We start from the raw sequence: 12,880 nt of genomic DNA on the forward strand, positions 1-12,880 counted from the left end.
ATAAATAAGTAAAAGACGTAATAAACAACGTATGTCAAAAATAATAGCAACAGAAAACAAGTTTGGAAAAATATTTATCCTGAGTGGTGATTTACGCGCAGATTGAGACAACCAGGAGGTACCATTTTATATTTGGGATGTATGCCTCCTCTCACTTTTCTTTTTTCTTTTTCTTTTTTATTTTTTTAATGGTGACACCCAGTTGTGCCTTTGTTTTGCTGAAACTGGAACGCTTACACACTTCTGGCGGGTTGTAATTTGGTTTAATCCAGTGGTTAAGCAAAATGGCAATATTACTTGTGAAGCATGAAAAAATATTCCAACTCATCTATTCAGTATTTCTGACTCCTAGGAATTCGTTCTAAGGAAATAATCCAGCTGAAAAAAAAAAAGTGACTGAAGATGTCCACTGCAGCATTATCTATAATAAGGATAAATTGGAAACAGCCTAATAGTTCAACATGAGAGAAATGATTTAACTTAATTATGACCTATCCCTCTCAATGAAAGGTTTAATTCATTGAGAAACGATGCTTGTTCATACTAGAAACTGATTTTTTTTTTAAGATTTTATTTATTTATTCATGAGAGACACAGAGAGAGAGAGGCAGAGACACGGGCAGAGGGAGAAGCAGGCTCCACGCAGGGAGCCCGACATGGGACTCCATCCCAGGGCTCCAGGATCAGGCCCTGGGCTGAAGGAGGCACTAAACCGCTGGGCCTCCCGAGCTGTCCAGAAACTGTGATTTAATACTCCTCGTTTCTCAGCCCCCACACCATCAATATTTTGTGCCAGATATTCTTGGTCGTGGGGAGTTTTCCTATACATTGCAGGATGTTGAGCAGCGTCCCTAGCCTTTACCCGGAAGATGCCAGTTGCACAGCCCCCCCCCCCCCCCCCCCCCCAGTTGTGACCATGAAAAATATCTCCAGAGCTTGCCAAATGTCCCCTGGGGGATTGGGGGGGGAATAACCCCCAGCTGAGATTACATTTTAAAAGTGGAAATCATGGAAATCAAAGTGATGTTAACTAGAACTGCAGCTATGTAAAAATATAATAAATGTATCTATGAGGAAAAAACTTGCAAATAATGCATGCAAAAAAAGTGCAGTCTTGCTAATTTGAAATTAGAGCTTCGTTGAGTTGAAGTTTTGTTTTTAGTTTGTCTTCTTGTTTTTCGCTGCTTTTTTTTTCCTTCCAAAATTCTGCCTATAAGAAGGAGAAATGAATCAAGCGGAAAACTGCTTTTATTCAAGCCTGACTTAAAATGATCTAGGAGTCACAGTCAACACGTATAAAGCAAGTTAAACAAAGGTTAACACTACAGTGCCATTATCTTTTAACTACTGTTAGATAAAATTATTAAGTTTTTATCAAATTGTTGGACAGGGCCACCAGAATTCTCCTTTTAAGGATCTCAACCCTGGGATCCCTGGGTGGTGCAGCGGTTTAGTGCCTGCCTTTGGCCCAGGGCATGATCCTGGAGACCGGGGATCAAATCCCACGTCAGGCTCCTGGTACATGGAGCCTGCTTCTCCCTCTGCCTGTGTCTCGGCCTCTCTCTCTCTCTCACTGTGTGCCTATCATAAATAAATAAAGATTAAAAAAAAAAAAAAAAGGATCTCAATCCCTTTTCAGCGTTTTATCCCTCTGACCTTAGACTTTGGAGGACAATGAATTTGCCTCTTTTTCTGAAAAGTTAATATCTCAAACTATGAAACTCTCTTGTCCACCCAGATCCAGCCATGTAAGCTTGGAGCAAGAAGGGTCCTTAGTCCACTGGTTTATAGAGCTGTCAGGGAAGAGAGGTTGTCAGTAAAGAGTGTTAAAGTACAAACTCAAACCTTAATTAGATTTCCCAAGAATCACTGCATCTCTTTGTTTAAAATAAGAAAGAAACTATCTCACCAGTTTTCACATTGTCAGTTTTCTCCCTTTGTTAAGGAAAGCAAACATCCTTTCTCACATGCTTTATCTTGAGTTTCGTTTTGTTGCTTTGTGGGGATTAGAACTTTGGTAGTGTCCTAAAAATCCTGTTAAACTGGAATTATGTCTCCTTTTTCCCATTTCACAAAATCACTTCTATTTCAACCTATATTATCTCTTAAGTTCAGGTTTCATGAGTTTTTAAGAGCATGAATTCATATTTGATCTTAGGTGTCCAAAATGTGCCTCTTTGGGATTTCAAAGAGTAGCCTGTAATTCTAGCACACTAGGATTTAGGTTGAATAAACCTATGTTTACCCCATCTGTTTCCTTGGTGGTTTCACAGATGGTGTTCATATCTCCTTTCAGCCTTCCTCTTGCAGGACAAAAAAAAAAAAAACCCACACAAAAACCCACCTGTAGACACACTAAGTTTTTGTACAAACGGGTACAAAGGTAACCTTTGTTTCAGTGTCCTTCTGAGGCGTACCCTGCCTTCTGTTGAAATTTTTGGCAGATATCTAAAAGAGCAAGCTACTAATCCTTAAATGCAGACTCCCTCTGCTTTATTCACCTTTGTATCTCCTGTATTTAGCACAGTTCTTGGCACATGGTAGATACTGGGGAAAAAATTGACAAATTAATCTTCAGTTGATATTAAGAACCATGTTCTGGGTAGAAAAGCTTATAATCCTCCAAATAATATTTGTTAAAATCGTAGAGATTGCACTTGTTTTATTTCCAGTGATAATGATATGGAAGTTCAGCTGACATTTCTCTAACAACTCACACAATATCTAGATACTTCCTGCTGTTGGTTGGCACAATTTGGTGTTACACTCCCTGGGTCATGTGCAGATAGGAGATGTCACTAGGCATCCTTCCTGGAGATCTTTTTGAGGCTGATAAGTAAGATTGGGCGTATTACTGATTCCTAAGAGAATTAACAGTCTGCACCCCCCCCCCATCCAGAGAAGTAGGCTGTGCTCCCCACCTTTTATTTCTCATTTTCAAAGGCATGGCACAGAATTTCCCCAGGTTCCATGGTGGTCCCCTCTCTCTCCTCTTCCCCTCTCCCCACTCATTTCCCTTTTTCTTCCTCCCTGGCTTTCTAAATAGTTTTGATTGTGGCGCTTGATTCAAAGGTTTTTTGAAGATCTAAGCAAACTTCAACTTCTGGTTCAACCTCACCCACATTATTTTGTCAGCCCAAAACTCCATTGACAATTTAAGAATAATTTACTGAGAGGGGTTTGTTTTTAATTACAAAACCAAGGCTTTCATTTTTTTAAATTTTCACTCTATCATTTATTCCAAGAAGTCTGTATTTATTGATCTGTTATCGGCGCTGATTCCAACCAGACGTAGGATGTGCCTCCTTGATTTCTGTTCTTTTCTTTTTATTATGGAAAATTTCAAATACATGCAAAAATAGAATAGTATAATGAACCTCCATCATATTATAAATATCCACAGTTATCTCCCCATTATCTTGAGAGGGTCTCTTTTTTTTTTTTGAAAGGGTCTCTTTAAATAATAATAGCAGCCAGTGTTTTTGAGGTTTATTGTGTGCAGGATTATTATCTCTCTTAATCTTTACAATATCCCTAGGAAATAGGTACAGTTATTATCCCCATTTTACAGATGAGGAAGCAGATGTCACAACAGACAGAGACCCCTCTTTGTAAGTGCCTGTGACCTGCACTTACAAAGAGGCCTGCTGGTTTGGGAATCCCACAAAGCTGCATTGAGATCCCAGCTTCTTCCCAACTGGCTGCTGTGGTTTCAGGCAGGTTATTTAACCTCTCTGAGACCCAATTTCCTGATCTATGAAGGATAATAATATGTCCCTTATGAGGTCATGACAAGAATTGGATGAAATAACATATGGAAAGGGATTAGCACAATGTTTGTCACTAAGCAATCCCAATAAATTACAATAGTAAAGTATTCTATTCCCCTGTTCTCTGCTTGAAAGCCACTATAAAACAGAACTCGGAGCTTGTATACCATCTAAAAGGTCAGATGTGGAAAAGGAGAAGCTTGAAAAGCAGGAATAATTTAAAGGACTGTGAGCCAGTCTACCTACCATTTTCCCCTTCCCCCCTCACACGCCCCGCAGCCCCCAAGCGCAGATATCCCCCCAACCAAATATCCTCTATGCTGTCTGGATTTTGTTTCACTGCTTACAATTCTACCTATTAGAGATTCCTTTGGGTTTATCATATCTCATTGTGAATTTTTTTTTTTCTTGTTTTCTGTCCTGCACATAAGGAAACAGGGTTGAAAGCCTGGGACGGGGTGGAGGGCAGAGGGAGGCAGAGAATTTTGGAGCCAGAAGCCCTGTTTCCAGCAGGGCCCACCCCTATCCCCCAGCACAGGGCTGCCCAGGAAAACTTAGAGGCCAGAGGACCAGAGGGCCCAAAGGAAGGGAGTGGGAGGGAAGGAAAAGGAAAGGAGATCTTTGTTTCTCTTCTTCGAGCCCTGTGCTGTCCCAGCACTTCCAGGGCTAATTCAGCTTTTTAGTCCAGCTAAATTATGAGTTAGATAAACTTTCATGGGCCAGTGTGGGAATCAAAGCAACATGGGTATCATTTCTTTTCGTAGTGAAAATCGACTGATTTTAAATGACCTTTTACAGTGGGATCCTTTTGCAAGTTGAGTTTCCCTGTCTCTCGATTGGCTGTCAGCTTGGAAAAGTCACACCAGACCCAGCAATAACAAGGAAGTCACACAGTTTTGGGTTAAAGTGTTGGATTAGAAGGAGGTAGGGACTTGTTCAGATTTCCCACCCTGCACCCCACCACCTCTCATCTCCCAGCCTAAAATAGGATGCGTCATTTCTCAAACACAGGCAAAGTTCCAGCCTGAAGACAGCCAGACACCCCCTCACAGAAAAAGCTAGTTTCTACCTCCCCTGAGGCAAAAGAGATCACTATTTTGGCTTAAAGTTTTTCTCCTCCAGCTCCTGCTAAGCCAGATAAACAATGATTCTGTTGTGTCAACAAAGCACTTAATTAAACTGAAGACAATATCAATTAGAACTCACGGATAAGATTTACTTCCAGATAGTAGAAGCCTGTGGAATTAAGATGTGCTGGGTTTCATTATTCAAATGCTCCCTGAGGGGAACAGTGCGGTTGGTTGGCCCCATTGTATAGGTAGGGAAACTGAGGCACAAAAAGCTTAATGACGTGGCACAAGTCCCTAAAGCTGAGACTGGAGCTTGCAGTGTTTCTCTTCCTAATCTAAGTTTGCTAGCTATTAGACTAATTTGTTAAACCCTCAGGAGAATATACAATCTCCTTTCGTATAGTTGAGGCATAAAAAAGTGGATGGAGACCAAAATCTGTGCCAGGAAGGGAAGTGAGAAGGCTCTTCCGTGGCTTCCAACCAAACCATCTGTTGGCTGTGCCTCCTTGCAGAGCCCCTCCGCAAACTATCCATCCCTTCAGCCCATCTCACCAGCACCAATTTTGCCTCTAGCACAGAAAAAGTGGGCCAGGATGTTAGGTGGCCGAGATGGACAGGATGAACCCAGGTGACAGGCACATGGACCACTGGACCCACTTGTGATGAGTGGAAGGAGCCCATGGTTTAGGCTCCTTTCTCCTCAGAAAGAGGCCATGCAGGCAGACGAGTTTATTGAATAGAGATCCTGGTGTTCTCTCTGGCCTCCTAAAGACTAGAGGTCTTCTGCTCCTCCAGGCCAGGGAAACCTAGACAGAGACAAGGTCTCAGAAGGGGACCTCGGGCCAGCTAGGGTGTCTGACCTTGAACAGGCTGGGTCCCCTCCCAGTTACCCTGAGTGTTAGCATATATGAAGTCCATGGTCCACTCAGATCCCTCCCCAAGCAGCCCAGTCATAGGGAGCACTACAGGGCTCCATTCTCCTCTCAGCTCCCACTGTGCCCCCATTCCTACTGCCCACTTTTAGTTCCACAGGCTTCCATGGGCAAGAAATAACAGGGCCTGAGAAGGCCAAGTACTGGGGAACTAGCCAGATCCTTCAGCCCATGGCCCTGGCAGGAGTGGCTCTTTCCAGGATTTGGTCCCCACCTACCCAGCAGGGCGCATGGTGAGGGGGAAGCTCAGAATCCTAGCCCTCTTCACCCCTCCCCACCTCCTGTGACTAAATCTCTCAGATCTCTCCATTCCTGCTGGGATTCAGAGTCTCCCCAACCCCCAGGAAAGTGGAGGGACAGACTCTCAGCCAAGGAGGGGGGCCTGGTGATCCAGAGGAGAGCCTGGCTCTTTTCCTTTTGTTTGCTCACAGGAGGGGACAAATGCCCTGTGTGCACAGAGGTTTGATGTGACAACTTGATAGACCACATAAGGGTTTCAGCAAAGGCCTCCCGACCCTGCTCTCCATGCATTAAGATAATGATGGGGTGTGTGCCCCAGCATATTTCAGATCTTGGCTACAAAGGCCCTCCTTCCTTCTGTTTTCTTCCTCCAGCTCAGCCTGCCCACAGGTTCCCAGAGACTCTTGGCAGCTTTCTCTCAGGCAGAATGAAGTTGTGAGCTGCGTGGGAGGCAGTTAGACAGCGAGAGTGTTGCAGCCTCCTTAATGAGGGACAATAGCTCTTCTTGGAGCCATTAAGCCACAGCTAGGGAGATGGGGAACCCCAATTAGAAAGGAGTGGGAGAAGTAAAGAGGAGGGTCTGAGAGATGCCTGCAGGACAGATCTGTATCTTTGGTGGCTCTGTGGGACCCATGGGTGGAGATCTAGCTGATTGAGTTTAGAATCTGCTTTCCTTCTTAAGGTAAGTCATTCCAATGACTGTAGAGCCAACCCATGGTGGTGACTCTTCAAAATATACAAGTTGAAAGGAGGAGGAAAAACTATTGGAGAGAAGGGTTTTTTTTAAGTTTGTGGCTCAAATATTATAGGAGCAAGAAAGGAAATGGCATTTATTTAATGGACATCCTCTAAGTTTCACTACATTATATATGTGCACATGTGGATATTTGTATTACAGCCCATAGCTCTCTTTTGTTCTGGCTTTCAACTGAATCACATTATGTTTACAGCAAGATAATAATCCTGGATTTTCCATGGCTCTCTCTGTCAGAGTATAAGATTAGCTCTTGAATTCATTAACAGCCATCTCCTTTTAAATGTCAGATAACTTTTTAAATGCCAAGTACTTACGCAACACCTTCTGTGCAATTCAAATCAGCTTTACCAAATTAACTCATTAATCTTTATTGTTTCATTTACTGAAAAGAAAGGCTCTCAGGTGTTTTTTAGCAGAACATGAAAATATTAAAGTAGTTACAGTGTAGGTGGGTTTTGACCAGTTTTGTAATCTTGTCCAATGAAGTCTGCACAGGAAAGAAACAAAAAAGCTTTAGGCATCTCTGCTTTCAACTAGTTCCTCCATTTTCCTTCCCTTCCACCATCTATCCTTCTGCTTTCTTTTCCCTTTTATGCATCTTCAGCTATTTTGACTCCTGTTTACTATTTATTCTGCTTCTTTGCTCTCAAAATAGCCCAAGAGTTGCAAGTGTAATTATGATTGCTGTCCCACCCAGAAAACAGAAGTGTGCCTTGCAGGATCAGGGATGGAGCCCAGAGGGCTGGTTAGAACAGGCCTAGAAATCAGGAATTCCACTTTCCTTTTCAGAGGACTCCTGCCTGGTTTTACCTCTAAATAATCAGATATGGGCTACACTGTGTGCAAAAGATAGATCCTCCCATGGTCGACTTCTTCTTATCACCTAGCTCTCCACTCCGCTCATCTCAGAAAGATCTTCCCACATCACCCAAAGGCTAGTCCCACCCCTGCTCACCAACCTCCATCCTATACTGTTTCATTCTCTTCATAGACTTAACACTATCTAAAATCATCCTGCTATGTATGTGTATGTCTGACACATACAGTATCACTGAATAAATACCAGCTTGATGAATAAATGAAAACCCATCCCAACACATGGCTTTCTTGCCTGGTTTTTACTTTCTGACTTTTTTTTTCCTCTTCTCACTACCTCCTAGAATCCTTTTTATATAGTTAATCTTTTCTTGCCTCCCATCTCCAAAGCCCCTTTCACTATCATTTATTTGTTAGAACACTTGAATGTAGTAATAAGTAAAAACAGTTCTTTACAAAATTCCAGTAACTATAGAACCTTCACTGATGACATTCCATCAAGTGAGAATTCATGGCCTCTAAAGTTAAGGAGATGAGCCACACAATTAAGAGAATTGTTTTATCAAAAGATGTACAGGCCACGTGGGCACCTGGGTGGCTCAGTTGGTTAAGCATTCGATTCTTGATCTCAGCCCAGGATTGATCTCAGGGTCATGAGTTCAAGCCCCATATTGGGCTCCACGCTGGATGTGGAGCCTACTTAAGAAAAAAAAAAAAAAGATTACAGGTCAGATGACTTGGAGGGACTCTTCTCGAAGCCTCGCAACTCCCTACTCTTCAATCTGAGCCCCACATAAGAAAGTAATTCTAGCCATTTGAACTGTCTGTGACTATGCTTTTGTCCTCTGAGCTAACACAAAATCTTCTCTTGAAGATAATGGAGAAATTTCCCTCAAATCAGTATTGTCTGATTTCTATGATTGCACCCAGTGATTCATGCATGATTTTGGAAGCTAGAAAGCTGCTTCAAATTTTTCATATGATTCTAGCTTGGACCGAATGTTTTCATTTGATCTAGAAATAGGGAGAGGCTGTCTCACTCTGAGAAGCTAATCAGAAAAATGACTGAAATGACAAAAAATTGGACATGTGTTTGTCCAGAAAAGTCTTTAGCCACACTTCAAAAGGGTGGAGATGTTCATCAAAATGACGGCTGTTTGTGGGGACCCAACTGTTAATTCATCACTAATACTTTAATATAAATGTTGTAGGACAGGGAGTTTATAATGGCCCAGAGAGATTTAGTCTCCTAGAAAATATGGAAATGATCAAATCCACACCCAGGGTGATCTCATGGCATACTAGTGACCCCAGCAAATCAGCCCTGAAAAGTAACAAATAACTTTCCTCTTTGGGAATGAGGAGCCAATGCTGTGCAGAGGATTAGCTTCTGGAGGTCAATACATCCTGTAAAAGCGCCTTCACTGGCCTTCCCCATTTTAACTGAATTGGGCCATAACATGTAGCTTGCCCCAATGTGATTGTTACTCTTTCGTTCAGTAAATACCTGTCAAGTGTATATTTGTTTCAGACCCTGTGCCAGACACTGCTATTACCTGGGAACGGCACAATCATGGTACCTGCCCTCATGAAGCTTGTCGTCTAGTGGGGAGGCAAGTTGGCTGCACAGCATGAGCATCATTGTGGGCCATGGGAGAAGTGCTCCATGTTGTGGGACGTCATGGAAGGCCCAGATGAGCCAGACGTGAAGGCTGAGGAGGAATTAAAGGAGAGGAATGTGTTCCCAGGAAAGGGAAGGGAATTGCTCCAGGAACTGAAAGACCGTGTTAGTGGTAGCTTTTTGCACTTGCTATTCCCACAGTGTGGTAAACAGTTCCTACAGGAAGCCCCACAGAACCTTCCCAGGCCTTCTTCAGAGCTTTGCTTAAACATCACTTTCTTATGGGGCCTTCCCCAAGTACCCTGCTTAAAATTGCAGCCTCAACTCCCATCTCCAGCTACTCCTTACTCCCCTTACTGCCTTATTTTTCTTCATATCACGAATCACTGGCAGACATAACTTATGTTCCATTTCCTTGTTATCTCTTCCCTCCCAATAGAATGTATGTACAGTTTTCACGAGGGTGGAGACTTCTGTCTGCTTCTTGCAGTGCTGTATCTGCCATACTGGGCATAGAGAAGGGACTCAGTAAATATTTGTTGAATGACTGAATGAGGCAGAAGAGATAGTCCAGGGCCAGGCAAGCAGGGCAAGGTTAGCCATCACACTGAGGGCAAGGGTCTTTTAATGTTTTAAGCAGAGGAGAGGACTGGTGTGGTCTACTTTGCATCTTAGAAAGATCGCCTACGTTGCAATATGGAGCATGGGCTAGAAAGCAACTTCAGATCAAACTTTGTTGTGCTCTGAAACATGACATAATTTGCATATTGTGGTAACAGGAAGAGAACACAGCCCAAGAGATTGAAGAGACCTTGGGGCCTTCCATTCTTCCTTCCCTCTTGCTAGATTTGTTCAAATCATTCTTCCTAACACATCAAATAAGCTTGCAAATAAACTGGAATTTTACTATAACTTTATCTGCAAGGTAGATTTGATAACCATTTGTGGAAGCATTGAAAAGCTCTCATTAAAAAAGGAGTCTGGGGTGGGGGTTGGCGCCTGGGTGGCTCAGTTGGTTAAGCATCTGACTTCAGCTCAAGTCATGGTTCCAGGGTCCTGGAATGGAGCCCTGCATAGGACTCCTGCTCCGGGGGGAGTAAGCTTCTCTCTCTGCCTGTTGTTCTCCCTGCTTGTGCTCTCTTTCTCTCTCTTCCTTTGTCAAATAAATAATTAAAATCTTTTTTAAAAGGTGGAGGGTGGGGGAGCCTGGGGCAGATGGTGATTTCAGCTCTGCCATTTACCAACTATTTGGCTTTGGTCAAGTTACATTAAGTAACTCCCAGAGCCCCTATTTCCTCATCTGTGAAATGGGAATAACAAGAACAGGGTTGTTGGGAAGATTAAATAAAATGATTACAATCCTGAAACACAGGAAGGCCCTTTTTCCCCCTTTCCCATTATACTGATCCCAGGTATGAATTAATAAGTCTTGGATTATCCTCTATACATCTGGGTCCCCTGTGTCTTCAATGGTAAAAATAGGTGTTATGACTAGTGTTCCAACGATGAAAAATTACTTTCTATAAATATTTGGGGATTTAGACTAGCTCTTGTCGCACTGTATATCATTCCTATGAAAGTTGGGCTTTCTGCTTCTCTTCACAGGGAGCCCAGCAGTCCTTGGAGGCAGCAGCTCAGAAGACAGGAGAGCCTCAAAGTTGTATAAATAAAGGGCTGATATGTTCAAACAGAAAAGAATTTTACACGCGCAAGCTGCACATCGACATGACGCCGTTCCTGAAGGTGATCTCACACTGAGAAGACGAGGGGTTTTATAGACACATACACAGGCATTCCAGTTAATACATTTCTGCATGGTACAAAAACAGCTTCAGAAGTCCCTCAGAGTTCCTGCTTTATCAGAAGGGACAGAAAATAGGCAGTTTGTAGCAGATGAAGGAAGAACAAATTAGGACAGTAATCACAGCCAGCCATCGGGGACAAATCAGTTGGGTGTCTGGTTTGGGTGGTGGGGGACAGAGAAAAGAGAGGAGAAAGGATAACCTTGAACTACCTCATAAAACAAGCAAATATAATTCATTTTATCTTGACAGTAGCTAAAATAATTGTTACTGTTTTATCACTGTGACTGGGTAGAGCTGGTGTTCTGACTGAAGGAGAAGACTGATTCTTGGTAACTATTTACAAGTCAACTGCATATCTTCTTTGGATGTCTGACCTTATTTTCTGTTTCCTAAGAGTTCATTATTCTCCTAAGCTCAGCATCATAACTAGTTAAGGGTACTGAGAGTTCCTGTGGTGGGGCGAGGGGAATGTCATTTTTCCAGCTTTGCGATAGTCTCTCCTGCCCCAGCATCTAACACAGTGCCTGGCACATGGAAGGTGTTCACTGAATGTCCCATAAATTGGTCCTCTTCTTGTCCAACAGCCCTCTGGCTTAGGGTCCTCTTCTTATCCAACAGCCCTCTGGCTTAGGGTCCTCTTCTTATCCAACAGCCCTCTGGCTTAGGGTCCTCTTCTTGTCCATTCTTTGCCCCACTAAGAGCTGAACGAACTGGAAATAAATGATCAGGGAGTAAAAGAAACTAATCAGGAACAAAGCAAAGTTTGCCATGGAAGGATCTCCAATTCTTTGTACTACCCTAGAGAACAACACCCCAGGCCCTTGATAAGAAGTGACTAGGAAAAACGGAAACAGAAGAAACCAAATACATGCAGGGTTCATGACGGTGGCACCATCCAATGCTGTAAACTGTCAGAGATTTAGGAGGTCATGAGGGTCACCCTCCTAACGTCAGCTAATCTAGAGTTCTCAGGTTACATCTTCTCTGGGCTGTTCCAATCCTCACTCTGCAATGTGGGGCTTTGATAAGGAGTCATGTATTTGCCCCAAATCTATCTCACTCCATGGCTAGGCTCAGTTTTCCTCTGTTTCCTCTCTTACATAGGTTCTTTCCCCGTGTAGCAAGGTGGTCACTGACTTCTCTAGATTATTCTGGAACTAAATCTCATTGGCCCAACTTGGGTCACATGCCCATGCCCAAATGAATCACTGTGGCCGGAAATTGAAATACACTAAATGACCCAACCTGAAGTTACAGGGACAAAAAGTGGAGTGGGGGGAATGTCTCAAAAAGGAGAAACAGGGTCCTTATAACCACAGTAAGAAAGAATGATTCTGGACAGGAAAAAAAAATCATTAAAAGTATTCAAAATAGTTATTCTTTTCAAAGATTGTATTTATTTATTAGGGAAAGAAGAAGCAGGGGGAGGGGTAGAGGGAGAAGCAGACTCCCCACTGAGCAGGGAGCCTGATGCAGGGCTCAATCCCAGGACTCCAGGATCATGAACTGAGCTGAAGGCAGATGCTTAACTGACTGAGCCATTCAGGCACCCCTCAAATTAATTAATTTGTTATTTATATTAGTTTGCTAGGGCCACCAAACAAAGTACCACAGGCTAGGTGGCTTAAACAATAGAAATTTATTTTCTCACAATTCTGGAAACCATAGGTCTGAGACCTAGGAGTTGGCAAAGTTGGTTTCCTCCGAGGCCTTTCTCCTTGGCTTATAGGTGGCCATCTTCTCCCTATATCTTCACATGGTTTTCCCTCTGTGTGTGTCTATGTCCTAATCACCTCTTCTTATGAGGGCACCAGTCATATTGGATTAGAGCCCACTCCGATGATGAGCTCACCTCATTTTAAGTTTTGT

The 12,880-nt window shown here is 43.0% G+C and overlaps 1 protein-coding gene across 8 annotated transcripts in view; it reads left to right on the plus strand.

Annotated features, from left to right (window-relative positions):
• The window catches only part of KIAA2012 (uncharacterized protein KIAA2012 homolog), a 130,067-nt gene that overhangs the window by 56,993 nt on the left and 60,194 nt on the right, over positions 1–12,880 (plus strand). For all 8 annotated transcript variants that reach the window (XM_038585384.1, XM_038585386.1, XM_038585381.1 and 5 more), the window contains one exon: positions 10,812–10,949. In XM_038585384.1, the coding sequence (XP_038441312.1) occupies positions 10,812–10,949 (138 nt within the window). The remainder of the gene's footprint in view (positions 1–10,811; positions 10,950–12,880) is intronic.

This window comes from Canis lupus, chromosome 37, assembly GCF_011100685.1.
Source record: "Canis lupus familiaris isolate Mischka breed German Shepherd chromosome 37, alternate assembly UU_Cfam_GSD_1.0, whole genome shotgun sequence".
In the NCBI taxonomy this organism is placed as follows: Eukaryota; Metazoa; Chordata; class Mammalia; order Carnivora; family Canidae; genus Canis; species Canis lupus.